Below are 21,048 nucleotides of genomic sequence, written 5' to 3'. Positions count from 1 at the left end.
TTAAAAATCATGGAAAGCTGGTAGCAATGTAAATGGGTGCAAGCACTTTGGAAAATTGTTTGGCAATAGTTACTAAAGCTAAACCTCTGTGTGTGCTGTGACCCGGCAGTTTCATTCCTGAAAATACAAGCTCTAGAAATGAGTGTACATGTCCACCAGGGGCCTGTACAAATATGTTCACAGCAGCTGTGTTCATAATAGCCCCAAACTGGAAACAAGCTGGGTGCCTCTCTGTGCTGGACTGGATAGGTCTGCAGTATATGGTGATGGGTTACACATGTCAGTGGAAAAGGAAGACCTCCAGCTCTGTGCCACAGCCCAGAGAGCCTCAGAGACACTGCACTGATGAAAGGAGTCAGATGAACAAAGAGTACATGCTGAATGGTTCCGCTTAGCTGAAGTTCCAGAGCAGCAAATCAAAGCAGCCCAGGGCAGAAGCTGGGTTCCCACTGCGGGTGTGTTGATGCGAGGAAGGCATGAGGGACCTCGGGTGGGAAGCTGGACTGTCCTCTGACCTGGCCTGGGTGGGGGTCACATGGGGTCACGAATGCCCAAATTCATCATATTCCACCATCCCTTCTGCTTCACTAAAAAGTAGAACACACACCAAAGGATCCTCCCTGCAAAGGCCCTTCTGCAGGGCCAGGCTCTGGTGTCAGACGGATCCCCCCACTCACAGTGAGGGGAGAGGGAGCATGGGGCTGCCGCTGTGATGTCCATATTGCCCCAACCCAGCTTAATAAAGAGCACAGTGCCGTCTTGTTAGAGAGGGGATTGAGATCTGGGGCTGGCCGTGAACTCAGAGACCGGATGCCATCCTTGGGCCACAATCTTCTGACCCCTCGGCGCCTCAGTTTCTTCACCCATCAGACACCAAGAGGAGGGGTGGTGTTTGCTCCACAGGGTTGTGTGAGGCTTCAGTGAGAGAATGCGTATGTCGCACAGAAAGACGCCTGGAACACGGTGCACGTTTAATAAATGTGGGGTAGCAGAATGCCGTGGTCCCAACTATTCACATCTCAGGGAACGGTGCACACAGGCGCTGGGAATGAGCTGTGTTCACGTGGACACAGTGATTTTCTGTGCACCTTTACCGTCCACTATTCCACCTTTAGGTATTCAAGTGAATGGAACAGGACGTGGGTAGAGGCCCGCTACTTGTTGTGGCCACTTCTGAAGTTGCAGCTAGACCCAGTTATGGCAAGCCAGATACCTGGCACTAAGCATTGTTTTAAGTAATAAAATATATCTTGATGGAGTTTTGCATTTTCTGTCTTAGGCATGTCTTGATAGAAATCCAGAAGCTTTCCAACCAAAAATTGGGAAAGGAAAACTGGGTGATGTGAAGCCTCGACATAACAAAGGGTGTAATTGCAAGAGGTCGGGCTGCCTTAAGAACTACTGTGAGTGCTATGAGGTCAGTCAACAATTGCCAAGCGTTATTTTTAAAGCCAGGTAAATGGCCTAAGTAACTTTGTGGTTAAAAATTTAATTAAGAATTTAATTTTCTTCCTTCCAGGGCTTCTAGAGCACTCATCAATCTACCTTAAGGTCTCAAATGTAGATTTCACTTCATGAAGCAAGGGCTCCTTTGGGAGCATGTCATCCCCGCTGAGCTCGCCCTGAGTGTCCCGGGAGGGTGCCCAGTGCCACAGCCTTGCCCGCTCTACGGCTGCTGATCTGATGCTGGAGCCACCCTCGGGGGCCAGCAATCTGTTGGCTCCCTGAGGTGGGGTTCTGCCCGGCTGAGCAGAGCAGAGAGGCTCTGGGAGGGGCAGTGAGGACAGCCTTGTCCCCAGACGAGCCTTCCCCTGGGTGCTTTGAGGGGGCAACTTCCGAGTGGACAGGGACCAGAATGCGCAGTTGCCTTTTCTGCTGGGGAGATGCTGACCAGTTCTCAGACAGAGCTTTGTTTTCTTCCTCAAAAGATTTAGAGGCAGTAGAGGGACTGGTTTTCTCCTTTAGGTTCATCCCTCACTCACCTCCCTTTTCGGTCTCTCTCTGTCTTTCTTTGTGTTGAAGGGAAAGGAAGAAAGAGGGAGGAAGGAAACCCTCAGGCCCTGTCAGTGAAGCAGCCGAGAAGCCCCTCCTGCAAAGACTCTGATTTGCTTGAGGTCTCTCGGGGATGTTCCTGTGAACTTTACTTTTAGAAGATTGTCGTAGAAGGTCAGGCTGCAGTAAAGTCTTCCTGATTCTGGAGATCCAGCAGGCCTAGCAATCCCCCAGCTCACATTCTGAAAGTAGAGTCAAAACCACCGCAGAGCTGGCGGCGCAGGAAGGCAGCGGCCTCACCCGGTGGGGCTGCTCTCAAACCTCCTCTCAGTGCATCTGCTCTTCTCCGCGCCCCCGCTGCTGCCCCAGGGCAGTGTGCCAGCCGCTTTCCCCAGCTGGGCAGAGGGCCTGCAGCGCCTGGTATTGCAGCAGACTAGAAACTCCCAGAGGAGTGCAAACGAAAGCACACCCCTTTAGACGCAGGTCTGAGTTTCCCTGAGGGGAACCCCCAGGGGCTGAAACCATGAGGAGGCCAGAAACGAGCTAGTCTTCCCACTGCCCCCAGGTCCAGCTGGCACAAGGGGTTGGCCCCCGGCCCTGAGTGTCACACAACCATGTAACAAGAAACAATGTCCCCCCAACAAGGAAGAAAGAAGGCCCTCCCCTAGAAAGCCCACCACAGGCCTGGCCTCGGGTAGGTTTCGTGTTTTACCCATACTCTCAGTGCTGAAGAAGGGTGGCTAGGCGGCTGGAGTTCTAGAATCGGCCAGAGCAGGCTTCCTTCAGAACAAGGATCAGGTGGAGTCTTCACTGTGTGCCCCCTGGGCGAGGGAGAGACCCAGCTCTGCTCAGGGCTCATGCCCACACCCACCCACCTGCCTTCAGAAGCACCCCCCCCCCCCCGCCAACCCCTGGTGGCAACAATGTGGATGGAAGTGTGCCTTTCTCTTTATATCACGTCACTCATCCGTCTTCACTTCTCCCCTCCCCCTTTTTTTCTGGTATGAATATTGTGATTACTACATGTGTGCACACACAAATATAAAACATTATTTAAGGTCCAAATAGTTTTTGTCAGTTTTTGATGAATTGTAGGGCAACCTAATTTTATTAAAGCATTTTATGTTACCAGGCCAAAATTATGTGTTCTTCTATTTGCAAATGCATTGGTTGCAAAAATTATGAAGAAAGCCCAGAACGGAAAACACTAATGAACATGCCAAACTACATGGAAACTGGAGGTTTTGAAGGCAGCCATCATTTGTCACCAACGAAATTTTCAGGACTGCCAAAATTCAGAAAAGATAGGTAGGTACTCTGAACTCAGCCTCCTAATAAGGGAATTCAAGGTTAACTTGAGAGAGGCGTTGTGACTTCCTGGTGAAACAAGGCTTAGGATTAAGCGCTTCCACTGCAGGAGGCGTGGGTTCAGTCCCTGATCGGGGAAACTAAGATCCTCACCTCACGGCCAAGAAAAAATGTCAGAGGAGAGTTAAAATAGTTTCCATGCTGGAAAGAAAGCATTTTGGTCTGCAGGAGGGCAGGAGATGAGGGATGGGGAAGGGAGCCTCCAGCTCCTCTGTCTCGACCAGCCTTCAATCCCACACTGTGTCACCCCAGAGGCGCCCCCGCTGCCCAAACCCCTCAGTTCTCTTTGTCCTCCTAGCTCAACCTTTTGGTCCTCTCTGTCTGAGTTACCCCTGTTTTGTACAAGAGCAGAGGGCCTCCAGGGACTCAGGCGGCAAAGGCCTGGTCTCTAGACAGCACATGCCTGAACCGCTCTTCACCACAGGAAGTGGCTGCAGAGAAGCGCTCTCAGTGTGTGTTGCGCGCCTCACTAAAGGGCTTATGGCATCCACTTTAGTGGGATGTCGTCCCATGTAATTATTTTGAGGCCATTTTAAAAATATTTTGTAATAATTACAAAAATATTTGTAATTATTATACTCCTAGGAAGTCTCAAAGGTTGAGTAATAATTTTATCAGATATCGGACTAGATTCACCTGTTTAAAAAAATTTCCTTGAGTTTGATGGGATGGGTCATGTCATGATAAATTACCAGATGTAATTAATTGATAGCATGTACAAAAGACAAATTCATGCTTTGTTGGTTAGAGATATCAGAAATGCTCATCACTGTGACCTGCAGAGGCCTTTACTGGTAAAAATTTACTGAAACATGGCTGCATCTTCTGTGAAATTACATGTGGAAACATTATTGCCTGACATGGTGATGCTGAGTGTCTGATGGAATGTGACAGGGACTCCATACTCGGGAGTCCAGTCGCAAAATGTTAAGACTCTCGACCTGAGGCCAGCCCTGTTCATTCATCTGCAACAAAAGTCATCGTGTATTGCCTTGACAGATTTAAACCAATCCCAATGTTTATATTTTCATAATCTATAGTTTTGCTAAATTTTCTCATTTTGAGCATGATTTGGGCAACTAGCTAGCTAAGTCACAGTTGCCCCTGGAGCCCAGTGAGGAGGTGAGTGGTCCTGTATGACGTGGTTCAGCTGACTTTCAGAACCACTTCAGGGATCCAGGGGGTGTTGAGAGGCAAGCTGACAGTGTGCCCCCCAGGAGGCGACTCCTCAGAGCCCGCTGTGCTGTGGCCGCTTTCCTCAGGCAGACAGACCTGTGCATGGAGCCCAGACCGCAGCTTGTCTTAGCTAATACTCCTGCTGCTTCAACCCCTGCCCAGCCTGCAGGCTTGATGCTGCAGCCCAGGCCTCCGGGCTCCTTTGTGGATCTAAGTTTGAGAAAATGTAGAATCTTCAGGGAAAAGGATGTCTAGGAGCTGATAGACTCATCTGGCCTCTGCATTCTTCTTCTAAAAGCAGTCCTATATATGGTCACAGGGCATATAATTTCCAGTATTAAGAAAACAACATTAGATTTTACCAGTGGCATTCTTTAAAGTGCTATAACAAGCATGTCCCCTGGACTGTGAAAGGCATTTAAAACAGTGGAGTGACTGACCTTGGCCTTCAACTGGTTTACTCTGACAGGCGGTCGACCTCGTGCATCTCCTGGGAGGTGGTGGAAGCCACGTGCGCCTGCCTGCTGGCCCAGGGCGAAGAGGCAGAGAAGGAGCACTGCTCCGAGTGCCTGGCGGAGCAAATGATCCTAGAGGAGTTCGGGAGATGCTTGTCGCAGATTCTCCATATTGAGTTTAAATCCAAAGGGCTGAAAATTGAGTAGAGTACAGCATGGTGAAATACACACACATGTAGGTTTTATATTCTGAAGGAAATCTCTAGTTTAGAAAGACTGTTTTAAGGAGCATGAGGCTGGGTCTGTACCAATAGCTTCATCATTAAGAACAAATTTTCTCTCTGCATCAGTACACTGAGGGGCTACTCAGAGTCTCTAAGGGATTTGGCGACTAAAATCCTCCCCCAATTTTGAGGAAGTGCATGACCCTACTGTTGTCTGGACCCAAGGAGACAGCATGGGTTCCTGTAATCCTGGGAGAATGGTCTGCACTAACACTGAGTAATGGAGGGTGGAAGCAGGCCCTGGAGAGAAATACAAGTCCTTTCCTATTGACTTTACCCTCTCCAGGGAATTTTCTTCCTCATTATGAAAAGCCATAATGATTTTTCCCCTAAATTGTTTAGAAATAAATTCCCCAGATAGGCTGCTAAGATACAATGTAAAATCTGTAGAGAACTACTAAATACCTTGGAGAATTTCTGAGTGTAAGTATTCCCTGGAGTCTCAAAAATTACTAGTCTTCTCTAGGGTCACCATGAAATGCAGACAGTGGGGTTGGTTTGATCAGTAGCATTTTGAGTTGTGGGGCTGAAATTATCTAGTTTCTTATATGTTTCCATTTAAATTGTGGAAAAGCTCTATTATCCAATTAACTTCTCCATAATTACTGTTATAATATTACTATTGTTTGTAAAATATGGTTAAAATAACTAATTTGCAGAAGTTAGCAGGCAAGTTGTTATTAAGTTGACTATTGGTTCTATTGTAAAAGCAAAGAGGAATAAAAATTTCAAATGTCTTCCATTATTGCAATTAACTTAATAACTGAACATGTATTTGTTATGTTCTGTGTTCATTAAGAGTGTTGGCCCCTTGGAGAATGTTTAAAAAGCTCGCACACACCGCTTAAAGAAGTGGGGTCCTAGGATCTGGTCACCGGGCACGTCAGTGAGAAGAAGTCGAGGAGCAGGTTGAGGTTTGTGGAGCTGCATTTGGAGCAGTCTAGCTCTGACGGGGAACCAAAGGGAGACTTGCTGTCGTTCAGTCACTTAGTCGTGTCTGACTAGTCTGCGACCGTGTGGACTGCAGCAAGCCAGGCTTCCCTGTCCTTCACTATCTCCCTGAGTTTGGTCAAACTCATGTCCGCTGAGTTGATGGTGCGTCCAACCATCTCATCCTCTGTCGTCCCCTTCTCCTGCTGCCCTCAATCTTTCCCAGCATCAGGGTCTTTTCTAATGAGTCAGCTCTTTGCATCAGGTGGCCAAAGTACTGAAGCTTCAGCTTCAACATCAGTACTTCCAATGAATATTCAGGATTAATTTCCTTTACAACTGACTGGTTTGATCTCCTTGCAGTCCAAGGGACTCTCAAGAGTCTTGTTCAGCACCACTATTCAAAAACATCAGTTCTTTGGCACTCAGCCTTCTTTATGGTTCAACTCTCACATCCGTACATGACTACTGGAAAACCAAAGCTTTGACTAATACGAACCTTTGTCGACAAAGTGATGTCTCTCTTTTTTTAATACACTGCCTAGGTTTGTCATAGCTTTTCTTCCAAGGAGCAAGTGTCTTATAATTTCATGGTTGTAGTCACTGTCCACAGTGATTTTGGAGCCCAAGAAAATAGTCTATCACTGTTTCCATTGTTTCCCCATCTATTTGCCGTGAAGTGATGGGACTGGATGCCATGATCTTAGTTTTTTGAATGCTGAGTTTTAAGCCAGCTTCTTCAGTCTCCTCTTTCACCTTCATCAAGAGGCTCCTTGCTTTAGTTCCTCTTTGGTTTCTGCCATTAGGGTGGTGTCATCTGCATGTCTGAGGTTACTGACATTTCTCCCGGCCATCTGGATTCCAGCTTGAGCTTCATCTAGTCCTGCATTTTGCATTACACTCATGTCTGTGCTCCACTTTGAGTTAAAATTTGTGAAGAATATATGGTCTGGATCTAGATTCATTTTTCTGCATGTGGGTGTCCAGTTGTTCCGGCACCATTTGCTGAAAAGACCACCTTTTCTTTATTGTATGGCCTTCGCTCCTTTGCCACAGAGCAGCTGACTATATATAGTTTTTCTTTTTTTTCCTTTTTTGTTTGCTTGTTTGTCTTTTGGCCATAGGACACAGCTTGTGGGACCTTAGTCCCCCAACCAGGTATCAAACCCCAGGTCCTGGCAGTGAAAGCACCAAGTCCCAACCACTGGACCACAAGGGAATTCCCTATCAGTTGACTCTATTCATGTGGGTAAGTTTCTGTCTCTCTATTCTGTTCCATTGATCTGTTCATTAATTTTTCCACGAATATCACACTGTCTTGATTGCTATGGCTTTATGGTAAGTCTTAAGGTCGGATGCTGTCAGTCCTCAAACTTTGTTCTTCTCCTTCAATATCACGTTGGCCATTCTAGGTCTTTTGCCTCTTCACATCACTTTAGAATCAGTTTTTTGACATCCATGAAATAACCCGCTGAGATTTTGATTGGGATTGTGTTGATTCTATAGATCAAGTTGAGAAGAACTGACATCTTGGAAACACTGAATCTTTCTCGCCATGAACACGGAATATCTATTTAGTTCTTTGATGTTTTAAAATGTTTATCTGACTGTTGTGCACTTGGCCGTGCTGGGTCTTCTTTGCTGAGCAGGCTCTTCTCTGACTGTGGGGAGCACGGCTGCTCCTAGGGGATGCTGTGTGGGCTTCTCACTGGAGTGGCTTGTCTTGCTTCAGAGCATGGACTCCAGGGCCCTGGCGCCTCAATAGTTGCTGCTCCGGGCTCTAGCGCACAGGCTCAGTCGCTGTGCCACAGGCACTTAGTTGCTCCGCTTCTGCTTTACTGACTACGCTAAAGCCTTTGACCGTGTGGATCACAACAAACTGTGGGAACTTCTTCAAGAGATGGGAATACCAGACCACCTGACCTGCCTCCTGAGAAATCTATATGCAGTTCAAGAAGCAACAGTTAGAGCCGGACATGGAACAACAGACTGGTTCCAGATTGGGAAAGGAGTACATCAAGGCTGTATATTATCACCCTGCTTATTTAACTTCTATACAGAGTACATCATGAGAAACGCTGGGCTGGAAGAAGCACAAGCTGGAATCAAGATTGCCAGGAGAAATATCAATAACCTCAGATATGCAGATGACACCACCCTTATGGCAGAAAAAGAGAACTGAAGAGTCTCTTGATGAAAGTGAAAGAGGAGACTGAAAAAGTTGGCTTAAAACTCAACATTCAGAAAACGAAGATCATGGCATCTGGTCCCATCACTTCATGGGAAATAGATGGGGAAACAATGGAAACAGATGGTGACTGCAGCCATGAAATTAAAAGACACTTGCTCCTTGGAAGAAAAGTTATGACCAACCTAGACAGCATATTCAAAAGCAGAGACATTACTTTGCCAACAAAGTTCCGTTTAGTCAAAGCTATGGTGTTTCCAATAGTCATGTATGGATGTGAGAGTTGGACTATAAACAAAGCTGAGCACCATAGAATTGATGCTTTTGAACTGTGGTGTTGGAGAAGACTCTTGAGAGTCCCTTGGACTGCAAGGACATCCAACCAGTCCATCCTAAAGGAAATCAGTCCTGAATATTCATTGAAAGGACTGATGCTGAAGCTGAAACTCCAGTACTTTGGCCACCTGATGCGAAGAACTGACTCATTGGAAAAGACCCTGATGCTGGGAAAGATTGAGGGTGAGAGGAGAAGGGGATGACAGAGGATGAAATGGTTGGATCACCAACCATTTGGTGACCACCAACTCGATGGACATGAGTTTGAGTAAACTCTGGGAGTTGGTGATGGACAGGGAGGCCTGGTGTGCTGCAGTCCATGGGGTCGCAGAGTCGGACACGACTGAGTGACTGGACTGAACCGAACCATGTGTGGGATCTTCCAGGGCTAGAGACAGAGTCAGTGTCACTTGTGTTGCAACGGGGATTCTCATCCACTGGACCACCACGGCAGTTCCTCATATAGATCTTGTACATGTTTGGTTAGATTCATACCTAAGCATTTTATCTGGGGAGTGCTAACAGAAATGGCATTGTGTTTTTAATTTCAAACTCCGCTTGTTCATTAGTGCTATATGGGAAAGAGATTGACTTCTGTATATTAACCTTGTTTCCTGCAACCTTGCTGTAATTGTCTTTCTGTCCGAGGAGTTTGGGGACTGATTTTTAACAGTCTGTTGTGTCATCTTTGAACAAAGGAAGCTTTATTTCTTCCTTCTCAACCTGTATATTTTTTATTTCCTTTTCTTTTCACATTAGCTGGAACTTCCAGTATGGTGTTGAAAGGTAGTAATGAGAGGGGACATCTTTGCCTTGCTCCTTATCTTAGTGGGAAAGTTTCTAGTTTCTCACTGTTAAGTATAATGTGGTGAAGAACCAGCCCTGCCAGTGCAGGAGACTTGAGAGGCGCAGGTTTGATCCTTGGAGGAGGTCATGGCAATCCAGTCCAGTTTTCTTGCCTGAGGAGCCTGGCAGGCTACAGTCCATAGGGTTGCAAAGAGTTGGAAATGACTGAAGCGACTTAGACGCACGCATGTAGGGTTTTTGTTAGATATTCTTAATCAAGTTGTAGATATTCTTTATCGATTCATTGATTACCAAAGGCTTATTGTTTTTTAATCATCTACAGGTATTGGATTTTGTCACATGCCTTTTCTGCATCTACTGATACGACCCTGGGGTTTTTCTTCTTTAGCCTATTTATGTGATGGATTGCATTTAAATTTTTCTTTTTTTTGGCTAATTGGCCGTCCATTGCTATTCTCGGGCTTTCTCTAGTCGTGGCAAGCAGGAGCTGCTCTTCCTGACAGTGCTCAGGTTCTCACTGTAGTAGCTTCTCTTGTTGCCAGAGCTTCTCTTGAGGCCAGAGCGTGGCCTCTGGGGCGCTCGCGCCTCAGCAGTCCCGGCTCTCAGGCTCTAGAGCGCAGGCGCAGTAGTGCGGGCATCTGGGCTCCGTTGCTCTTCAGCATGTAGGATCATCCTGGAACAGGGAGTGAACCTAGGTCCCCTGAACTGGCAAGTGGATTCCTATCCACTGTACCACCAGGAAAATCTTACGTTAATTGACTTTGGATTGTTGGACCAGACTTACATACATAGGTGAAATCCCACTTAGTTGTAGTGTATAATTTTTTTATACTCAGTTGGATTTGACTTGCAACACTTTGTTGAGGATTTTGGCATTTATGTTCATCAGAGATATTGGTCTGCAGTTGTCATGTGGTGTGTGTGTGTGTGTGTGTGTGTGTGTGTGTGTGTGTGTGTGTGCATGCGTGCGCACGTCTTTTTAGGGTAATATTGCACTCACAGGATGAGTTAGAATGGGTTGGGACATTTTCCCTCAGCTTCTGTGTCCCAGAAGGGATAGTAAAGAATTGGAATAATTTTTCCCTTAAATATTTAGTAGAATTCACCAGTGAACATACCAAGGCCCCAAAATATATTTTAGTAGCTTCTTAAAAATTTAAACATTTCATTTTAAGATAATTGTGATCTTACAATTGTAAGAAATAATACAGAGAGAAATGTACCCGTTATCTAGTTTTCCCTAGTGGTAACATGGAGAAGGCAATGGCAACCCACTCCAGGGTTCTTGCCTGGAGAATCCCAGGGACGGGGGAGCCTGGTGGGCTGCCATCTGTGGGGTCGCACAGAGTCAGACACGACTGAAGCGACTTAGCAGCAGCAGCAGTGGTGAGATCTCGCAAACCTTTAGCACAGTGTCACAGCCAGGACGGTGACATCAACACAGTCGAGATGCAGCATTCTGCCGCCTCAAGACTCCCTCCAGTCACTCTCGTATTTACAACCCCTCCCGCCTTTTCCCCTCCCCTCCCAAACCCTGGCAGCCACTAGTCTACTGCCCACACCTGTACCTTAGTCGCTTCAGGAATGTTAAATAGACAGCGTTGTGCAGTGTGTGACTCGGAGGAGTTCTCTGGAGATCGCCAGGGTGTTGTGAGTCTTAATACTTAGTTCCTTTTCACGCTCGGTAGTAGGTGTGGGTGACAAGAGAATAGCCCGTTGGAGGGCAGCTGAGTTGTTATGAATAAACTACTATGAATATTTGTGTGTGGGTTCTTGTGTAAAGGTAAGTCTTCATTTGTCTGGGGTAAATGCTTGGGAGTGCAGTGGCTGGGTTGGATGGTTGTGGCATGTTTGATTTTTAAAGATGTGATCAGCTCTTTTCCAGAGCAGCTGAATCACATTACATTTTCAGCAGCAGTGTGAGTCGTCCACCTTCTCTGCCTCCTTACCAGCAGTTGGTGCTGTGACTGTCTCTTCAGCTGTTCTAATGGGTGTTAATAATTGGTTGTGCTTTTAATGTTCAGCCCCCTAAACATTAATTATGCTGAAGATCTCTTCTGGTGCTTTTTTTCCATCTCTGTAAGCTGTTCAGTGAAGCGTCTGTTCATGTATTGTGCTCATTTTAACTGGATTTTTGTTGAGCTTTGAGAGTCCTTTATATGTTTTAGAAAACAGTCCTTGGTGGGCTATGTGGTTTCCAAATATTTTCTCCCAGTCCTTGTTCTTTTCGCGCTCCTTCTTGATGGGTATCGTGTTGTCTGTGAATCGATTCAGAGATAGTAGACCTCCTCCCTCTGCTGAGGAGACAAGAAAGGACCCAGCCCTACACTGTGTCGTCCCTGGGCCCCGGTTTCCCTGCTGCCCTGCCTTCCTCCTGACTTTGGGTCTCCTGGTGTTCGTTTTATGCATAATGTCCAGGGATTTTCACTGTACTGACGGGAACGAGAGAAAAGATACCTCCTTTCAAGCCTGCAAGTCAGCAAACATCGCATTTTAAGCTTAGATCAGAGGTGGTCAAGCTTTCTGCTTTCTAGAGCCTTCTTTGTTGTTGCCATGGATAAAAGAGGGGAAAATCCAGACTTTAAAATGAACCACTAGTAGCTCTCTTTTGCAATGTATTAAAAATAAAAGTCGAGCTGTATGTCAGAACGGTCAGGAGCTGTGATGCTTGTCATCTTCCTGAGACTTCACCGCCCTTCCCCGAGGCCTTCCTTAGCCTCCCAGTACCTCTCTCCTCCTCTCAGGCATCACCTTCTCCTCCCCTTTCTCCCCCTCCTGAAGCTCCCCAGGGAGGCAGACTCGCCCTTCCTCGCCGCCTCGCCCCGCCCCAAGTGCACCCGAGCAGCAGCGTGTCTCTGCACAGAGGCGGGGGAGGCACCTGGCCTTGGCCTTGATCGAAGCCCTCAGCTTTCATGACTGCTCCTCACGGGACAGGCAGCCTCGCGGAGAATTTCCCTGCGCTCTCCTCTTCCACCTCTCAGCCGGTCCCCTGGGTGGCTCCCAGGCCTGTCTGTGAGTTCTCCACCTCCTCTGGGGTCTGGTGAACTCTTCTCCTTGGAAATACTGGCCACAATTGGCAACTGGTTGACCCGGCATGGCCATGGCCAGCTGCAGCCACGTTCTCCCCGGGAAGTAAAGCGTCTCCCCCACAGCCTTCCTCTGAGGAGGGCCACCGAGTCCATCACTTGTGACCAGCAGATGGCACCAGGCCGCCCCCCGCCCCTCGCCTCTCGCTGCCACCATCTCTCCCACTCCATTTACACCAGGTGGGCAGGGGGGGTGAGACTGCAGAGCTCGGCCTGGAGCCCACACGGCTGCGCCCGCACCGAGGCCCCTGAGATGCTCTCCTGCCTGTCAGGTGCGATGCTGGAAGCCAGGGCCTGGCCCCGGCTCACCTCTGTTTCTCCGGGTGGTTTCCTGACGGAGTTCAGCGTGGTGAGGAGAGACAGCTGCAGACAGAACTCTGACAGGCCGGGGCGGCGCCACACTCGCTGGGCCTGCACACAGCCCTGCTCGGGGAGAATGAACAGGAAGGTGTCCTGGAGAAGGCCACCACCGAGCGGGACCGTGTGGGATGTGTAGGAGTTTACCAGGCACTGGTAGGGAGGTGTGCAGAGGTTTCAAGTGAGAGAGACTGGGCCAGGGGCTGCAGTTGGCAGGATCTGGGGCTCGGGGCACAGGGAGGCTAGCAGAGCAGCCCGGGTGGCGCCCAGTGTGGATGGAAGGGGCCAAGGCCAGAGGCAGGGCAGGCAGACTGCAGGCGGGTGTGGGGGGAGTGTGAATGAGGTATGTGCGGCCCCCCCAGCTGCTGCTGCCGGGCGCTTGTGGGGAGTTCAGGCTCTGCGCACCTGGTCCTTCTGAGCACTCTGGGCAGGGGCCTGGCCCCCAAGCTCTGACAGGCTTCTGGGGTGCTGGGGCCCCCGCGAGCCTGGGGGAATTAGAGCAGCTCAGAAGAGGAGCCTGAGGACGGTGAGGGCAGGAGGTGAAGGACGGCCTGGCACCTGTGGGACCTGCGGGCGATGCGCCTGCACCCTGAGCTGGGATGGCCCACCCAGGCGTGTGCGTGGCAAGTGCCAGGCCGAGTGGCTGGGGGCAGGAGGGAGAGGCCCTGTGAGTCGCAAGGGAGAGGAGGCCGGGCTGGGCTAGGCCTCGGAGAACTAAGCCGTGTCTACTTCCTGGAAGCGGGCAGTCAGCGCCACACTTGGCCGCGTGCTGCAGTCACCTGGGGAGCATGGGAACACGGTGGGCACCCGGACTGGCTCAGGGGTCTGCGGGCCACCTGGGCCCCCAGGGCCGAGAGGCGCTGCTGGGGCGTAGATGGCAGGAAGACCACCCCGCTGCCTCCTTCAGGCCGCTCGGGCTCCTGAGGACGACTGTCTGGCTTCGCGGCATCGCCTGTTTCCTTCTTGGGTCTTCAGTAGAGGGACCAAGACTTCTACCCTCAGTCCCCACGTGCTGTCCTTAACTCAGCATCAGCCTAGCACACCTCCTGATCCAAAGAAAGGCTGCCGTGCTTCGGACAGTGGCCTCCTGACCCACCGCGTGACTCGCGCTGCCCTGTCGGTCCCCACCTCGCGCAGCCCGGCACCGCCGCCCCTCGCCACCCTGCACCCCCCAACCCTCACGCCCGCCTCTACGCCACTCCTCCCCCTCAGGCTCGGGGCTGCTGTGGCCGTTCCCATCTCCCCATATCAGCCGCAGGAGGACAGGGTTCTGTTTGTGGTTTTGTCTGTCTCAGAAACAAACTTGCCTTCATAATTATCTTTGACTCAGCTTCATGTTAAGACAACTTTGTTCCCTAAACATGAGTGACAACAGAAGGTGTCTCAGAGATACTCTAGATGGTGGAATTTGAGGGTAAAGGTTTTATCTAATACCCGTGATTATAAATAAGCATCATCCTTTAAAAACACATTGGTGGCACTGGTGACAAGCCAGACACCTGGAAGGAAATGATAATCACAAGCCATTGCTGTTTTTTTTTTTTAATTTTGCCACTCAAACTTATGACCAAAGGGAAAGAACCTGAAATGGCAAGGACACAGCATCAGGGCAGCAGGGATGGGGCGGTTGCCATGTGACGGGCACCCTCGTGGGGCACGACTGGGCATGACACGGGGAGCCCGACGCGTGCGGGAGCCCGCTCAGGACCGCTCGGCATCTCCTGCGGACTCTGCTGTGGGGAGACCGGGCAGGTGCTCCAGGACCCCGGCGTCTGCAGGGGGAAGGGCCACACTCAGATCCCCCTGCATCGAGCCTGGCATCAGGCATGCGCCACAGTTAACCCCCACACTGGGCATGCATTTAGGTAATAAAAATCAATGTCCCCTAAGGAAAGAAGTTCCATGTGGCAACATTCCAAACAGAGCAAATAAAGCCATAAGGGTCAGTCTGTCCTTGCTGGGAGAGTCACCAGTTTTCTCCACAGAGGTCTCCCCAGAGGCTCCACTGGGCTCTTGGTTCTGAGGTTTCCCAGTCCTTCTCCCACAGTCCCGCTTGCCCATGGATGGTTCTGAGGGAAAGCTGCAAGCTTAAATCGCCCCCCAAAACTCCTCCCCCGCTAAGCCCCCCTAAAAGCAGTGGAGCCTGAGAGCACGTGGATCAAGACAGAACCCAGAAAGCATCCTCACTCTTCCAACTGGACAAAACGGGGACAGCCCTGGTGCCACCCTTGGAGGTCCCGGTGGTGACCTCTCAGAGCCCCTTCCACAGGGCGGGTTTGATTAAGGCCAGACAGTCACTGGGGCAAGGGCAGCAGTCACAAGCACAGAAGTGCTGAGGTCGGATGGGCCATGGGGAGGCCTCCTCGTCTGCAGTGTCCATGGAAGAGCCTAGATCCCAGGCCACAGAGCTATGGGGGTCAAACGCAGCCTGTCCCCCAGGAGACTGCCCGCAGTGAAAATGCAACCAGGACCCTGGGCTCCAGGTGGTCTGCGGAGAGCCTGGCTGTGTGTAGTGACTGCGGCCCCACGTCCAGGAATCTGGGTCCACAGCGCAAATGAACCCAGCCCCGGCCTTGTCACTGCTCCCGCCAGCGTGACTAGGTGTGAGGTGGACCCGGCTCCTCCCCAGGAGAAGTCCATGGAATCTTTTCTCCACAGGCTTCCAAGAGGTGGGGTTTCCCCTTGGGGTACCTCACGTACCTTTGAGATGCAGGAAAGTGAGAAACTCAATTATCGTGCGCACCACGCTGTTATCCGCCAGCGGTCTGTCAAAGCTTCCTAGAAACCAGAGGGGGCAGGGTTGACGACCGGGGTGCCCATCCTAGACCTGGGCACCTGGGGGCACCACCGGGACGCCCCTCCCTCCCTCCCAGAGCCCGGTTCAGCTCAGGGCAGGCCCTGAGACCCCGTGGCTGCCCCAGGAGCTTACTCTCAGGTTTGGGGCGCCTCGTTCTGGCGGCTGACAGATCTTGTGGGGCCCAGCTCAGGCTCGGTTATGGATCGGGCGGGCAGGAGACCAATACCCCCAAGGCCCTGCGTGCCCTGGGATTAAAGTCCCCTCACCTGGCCGGGCTTCATCTTCAGGCTCGAGTTCCCGCTTGCCGGCGAGGCCATGCTTGTCGTGAAATGACCTGTGGTTGTCGATGGCATCTGTCGGCAAACCAGGGAGGAAAGCACCTGAGTGTGGTCGCCGTGACAAGACACACGGCTGCTTACCGCCAACACGCAACACAACCAGAGTGTACAAACCAAGCACGGCAGGGGCACCGTGGAAGAGGGAGGGCCGCTCTCTGCGGAACCAGAGGGGAGAGCCAGAGCCAGGGCGCCGCTCCCATCCAGGGGCTGGGGGCCCGCAGAGCCGGAGGGGAGCCGCCGGTCCAGACGGGGCCAGCATGCGCCTAGTGGAGGGCACTGGCTCCAGGCCTGGTCAGCGCGGGTGTGCCAACGGTGCCCCAGGGGGGCTGGCATTTGAACTGGGTGCCTCCCAGGCAGAGGACAGGGCCTGGGGTCCTATGTCCCTGAAAACAGGGGCAGGCGGAGCCACAGGATTTGCCCTTCTGATGAAAGCAGATTTTATCTCTTTAAGACCACTGCCTGCTGGTGAGGGAGGCGGACTGGAGCCAGGGAGAGAGAGACAGGGTCAGAGAGGAGGAGGAGGAGGAGGAGGGGGCGAGAAGGAAGAAGGGAGGTGGAGTGCGTGCATGTGTGTGTGTACATGTGAGTGCGTATGTGTGTGCATGTGTCTACACGTGTGTGTGCACATGCATGCATGTTGGCTGGAGTGAAAAGCAGGAATTGAGGTTGCAAGCAGAGAGATCCCCTAAGAAAGTATTGGACAGAGTTCCCTGGTAGACTTTGCGGTTTCACTGCTGAAAGCCCGGGTTCAATCCCTGGTCGGGGAACTCAGATCTCATAAACTGCAGAGTGTGACCAAAAAGAAAAAGTAAAATAAAAAGAACTGGAAAGAAAGAATGCAGACTCTGTGCCAAGCAGCCTGCAGTGAAGGGAAGGGCCTGACCTGGGGCCCTTCGGGGTAAAGGAGACCTGGGCCATGGTTTCTGGCTGCCGGGCCTGATGCACCAGGTCACCTCCAAGCCTGGGCAAGCGCGAACTAATGCATCTTCCCCCAGAGTCCTTGGCCTGCAGTGTGGAGAGATGACAAGCCCCCGGCGATTCAGGAGGCCACTGGGCGCCTCCAGGCTCAGACCGGCCTCGGCAGCAAGCACAGTCTCGTGCTGACGACAGAAGCCGGGAGCACGGCGCGAAGTCGTAAGGGATTCTGACAAAGAGCTGGTCTAGATGGACAGCTTCTGCTGATCCAACTTGATGGTGAAAAACAGCTTGTTTTCTGACTCAGGACTCTTTGGCTGCGCTGCTCGGCTTGTGGGATGTTAGCTCCTCAGCCAGGGACCAAACCCGGGGAACCGACAGTGAAGGCATGGAGTCCTAAGCACCGGACAACCCGGGGAGTCCCAGATGCCCTTGATAAACACATTTTCAACATGGGCTCCTCCTTTCTATGGGGCCAGAAGCACCGGAGATGAGTTGCTCTCTTGGGAGGAAGGGACTCCGGGCTGCAGAGGGCTCAGGAAAACTCGTGAGTCGGTGTCCGGCTGGCAAGGCCACTCCACCCACAGTGCCCAGACCCCTGAGGACTGGCCGCTGCTTTTGTTCTGAGACCAGAGATGCCCAGGGTACCCTGCCTGTGGCCCGCCTTGTTTTCATTTCTGTCTCTGCGTTTCTCAAAGCCCGGCTCTCAGGGACGCTGCAGATCAGATAAACAACCATGTGAAGTGGAAGAAGAGTCTGTACTTAAACTCGAGGGTTAAAAACTAAAAGCAGCTTCCCAGGATGGTTTAAATGGAGATGGCTCTTCCCAGTGACTCTGGAGGGATTGGGACAAGAGCTATTTGCTGTTCGCCTCCTTTCCTGTGGGAAAACAGGAAATAAACAGAGGAGGAGTTTCTTCAAGGCTGATGGCTGTCCCCAGTGAAACCATGCCTGCAAGTTTGAAAGTAGGGGCAGGGTGAGATGGGAAGTGAAAGGTCTCCCCTCACCCCTCCTTGAGGTCAAACCTGAAGGGGTCACTGCGGACAGAGGACGTGCAGAAAGCAGAGTGGGGGTGGGCGGCATGCAGCCTGGGGTCCGCAGCGTCCCCTTTAGCACCTGGAGGCGAGCCACTTCCCACCTCCGCCACCTCCTGTGCCCACGGAGGAATTCCACGGCGTCGAGCCGGTCACTGAGCCCCGGGGCCCGTGTGCTTGCCCGTAAATGCACCAGTCCAACTGGGACTCTCTGAAGGCCCCCACTAGTCTGCACTCACTGGGGTTCTGCATCCTGAACGGAGTGAAATTACTCACACCAAGTGCAGACGATGTCACATCAAAGATAAGACCCCAAGGGGCAGTCACCCTGTGTGACGGCTCCAGGAGCAGATTCGGAGCAGAAAGAACCATCGACACTCAGTCTTGGCACGAGCATGTTTTGGCCTCTTCAGGTCAAGGATGGACGGGAGCATTCAGGGAGAGACAGAGGGACCCGAGACAGGGCCCCAAGGAGTGTCTGCCTTCCGAGACGCTCACCCAGGGAGGCCTGAACAGGGGCTGAGGCTGGGAATCCCAGAGGAAGGCGAGGCCTCGGAAGGGCCTGGGTCAGTCCCTTCAGTTAAACCTACAGAAAAACCCACCCTGCCTCGAAGTCTCAGGGAAAACTCCCCTGTGCCCCTTTATCTGACTTGCAGTGGAAAAGCAAGGGCTCAGAGCAATGACCGGCGACCCCCACGTTTCAGGAAGAGCAGGGTCAGCACCAGCGCCGCAGCCAGCCCGACCAGAGCAGGTTTGCCCGAGATGCCGGCCCGGTTTCACTCACGTGGTCCGAGAAGGTAGCCGGCGCTGTTCAGGGTCCAGCCTCTCTTCTCCTTCACCTTAAACAGGAGGGCAGGGGTCAGAGGGCAAGCATCCTGCCTGGTACAGGCCAGGATGGCTCAAAGAAGCCCCCAGCAGCAGCTTCTGCTCATATAACCCACCACAGCAGCCTGTGAAGTCAGCATCTACTTCAAATAGCCACATGGCTTCAATGACAAAGACTCGACTCTCACAGAATAAGCTGAGAGAGGCAAACTGTTGAAGCAAGAGCTTTAAATGAAATCAGAAAGACATTAAGTGAAATTCACCCAGACTTTCCAGGCAGGATACAGGAATCAGAATAATGCATGTACTTTGGGAAACTGCAAGACATTCCACACTTGCACGCCAGTAAGCTACGCTCGACAGGAGAACAGCAATGCCTGTCTTGACCAAGAATTCCTTTAGAGCTGCAGACCACAGACTCAGAGTGCACCCACTGGCTTCAAATGATGCTGAAGACACCTGTCGCTAAAACCAGCTGGCAAACGGGGTAACTGACGCTCTACTGAACTTAACCAAATGGGGTTCACCCCTCACTGGTCTGAGGCGCTAACCGCCGGTTCGCAGGGTCCCCATTTAGTGGCCCTGGAGGATCCGAGCCCGCCACCCATCTGCTTTGAGGACTCGGGCCCCTCCCGGCGCCGCCCGCCCCCCCCCCCCCGCCCCACTCCCCAGTCTTCCGAAGCCCCCACACCCCCTCCCACCCCGAGGCAGAATCGATGGCTCTGTTCCTGGCACAAGGCACTCACCTCACCCCCACCCCCACCCCCACCCCCAGTCTGGTTCTGATGCGGTGCCCCCCCCCCCCCGCCTTTGCCGAGAAGGAGACTCGGCTTGGGGGGCGTTTGCCCCCGCCCTGCGCTTACCGGTGACCCGAGGCCCAGGGTGGCTGAAAGGGCCGCGGCGAGAAGCAGGGAGGCGAGCAGGAGGACGGAGCCTCTGGGCATCTGCAAGGGAAGGGGCGGTGGGCGGCGGCGCGGGGAGACCGGCCTCCCTCCCCAGGGCGCACGTCGGCCTGGGGCTCCGGACCCCCACCCCCACCCCTGCGGGTGCGGGAGGAGCAGCCAGGAGCCAGGGGCCCAGGAGAGAGCCCGGCCAGGGCGGAGGCGCCGCGCCGGCCCCGGGGAGGGTCCACCGGCAGGCGGGCACTCTGGAGAGGGGAACGAGGAGAAAGAGCGGGGTGAGCTCGGGGGCGCGGTACCTTGAGCGGGGCCCGGAGGGTCGGGGGATGTCTGCGGGTGCTGGGGTGTCTGCAGGTCCTGTGCCGGCGGGGCCGCGCGTCCGTCGAGTCGGGTGGGGCAGGGCCGGGACGCTCACCGCATGGCGCGGCCTCGGGACGCGGAAGCGGGAAGCGCAGGGCGGCCGGGCTCCCTCGACGTGTCCGCGCCGGGAGCCGCCGCCGCCGCTATTTATGCGGCGCATCCCGGAGCCGCTCGGCCGCGTCACGGGCTCCGCTCCCGCCTCCCGCGCCCTCGCCGGCCCGAGTGGGCGGGAGTGACCGGAACTCAGTCCCCGGGGGGCCTCGGAGTGCCCGCGGGGGCGGCGGCGCGCGCGGTGGTCCTGCCTTGCGAGTGGGGCTGGCGGGGATGGCGAGAAGCGTCCCCGCACCTGGCGGGAGAGCCCCCATCGCCGCGAATGGAGAGCCCCCAGCCCGCGGCGGAGACCCCACGCTTGTTAGCGCGCCCCCCGAGCCAGGCACAGCGGCCCCTGCGCAGGGAGCTCCGCAGCCGAAAGCCCTCACTCTGAGCTGGGCGCGATCGCGGAGTCCTGGGCACCGCCGACCAGGCACCCTGTTGTAGCGGCAGGATTATGGGTTCAGCCTCGAGAACCATCCACAGGGGAAGGACAGCAGCCTGAAGCCCGCCCAGCTTCCTCCTCCCGTGCCCAGTGGCCCTCCCTACCCAGACCCCAGTCCCCTTTTCCTGGGGTGGGCTAAGTCGCTTCAGTCATGTCCGACTCTTTGCGACCCCATAGGCTGTGGCCCGCCAGACTCCTCTGTCGGTGGGATTTCCCAAGCAAGAAGACTGGATTGGGTAGCCACCCTCTTCTCCAAGGGATCTTCCCGACCGAGGGATCGAACCTGTGTCTCTAGTGGTTCTTTACCACTAGCCCCACCTGGAAGCCCCTCCTCTTTTTCTAAAAGGGGGCGGATCCGCAAGCGCA

General features: G+C 52.9%; 2 protein-coding genes across 2 annotated transcripts in view; one reads left to right on the top strand and one right to left on the bottom strand.

Moving 5' to 3' along the window:
- TESMIN (testis expressed metallothionein like protein) overlaps positions 1–5,793 on the top strand; it is a 40,496-nt gene extending 34,703 nt beyond the window's left edge. The window contains exons 8-10 of the mRNA XM_018042745.1: positions 1,280–1,417; positions 3,125–3,300; positions 5,006–5,793. Coding sequence (XP_017898234.1) covers positions 1,280–1,417; positions 3,125–3,300; positions 5,006–5,198 — 507 coding nt within the window. The 3' untranslated portion in view covers positions 5,199–5,793. The remainder of the gene's footprint in view (positions 1–1,279; positions 1,418–3,124; positions 3,301–5,005) is intronic.
- GAL (galanin and GMAP prepropeptide) lies at positions 14,512–20,264 on the bottom strand. The gene is made up of 6 exons (XM_018042737.1): positions 20,087–20,264; positions 19,752–19,832; positions 18,848–18,902; positions 16,043–16,129; positions 15,680–15,757; positions 14,512–14,751 (listed from the first exon to the last, which is right to left on the bottom strand). Exons 2-6 carry the CDS (start codon positions 19,830–19,832, stop codon positions 14,681–14,683), a joined length of 372 nt encoding a protein of 123 aa, XP_017898226.1. The 5' UTR covers positions 20,087–20,264; the 3' UTR covers positions 14,512–14,680.

Source organism: Capra hircus, chromosome 29 (genome assembly GCF_001704415.2).
Source record: "Capra hircus breed San Clemente chromosome 29, ASM170441v1, whole genome shotgun sequence".
NCBI lineage: Eukaryota > Metazoa > Chordata > Mammalia > Artiodactyla > Bovidae > Capra > Capra hircus.
This window is presented reverse-complemented; position numbering and strand designations above follow the sequence as displayed.

Coding starts and splice junctions, on each gene's coding strand:
- GAL (XM_018042737.1), bottom strand. CDS start 19,832: ATGCCCAGAGGCTCCGTCCTCCTGCTCGCCTCCCTGCTTCTCGCCGCG. Junction 18,903..19,751: donor CCCTGGGCCTCGGGTCACCG/GTAAGCGCAGGG, acceptor CTCCTGTTTAAG/GTGAAGGAGAAGAGAGGCTG. Junction 16,130..18,847: donor CGGCTACCTTCTCGGACCAC/GTGAGTGAAACC, acceptor GTTTGCCGACAG/ATGCCATCGACAACCACAGG.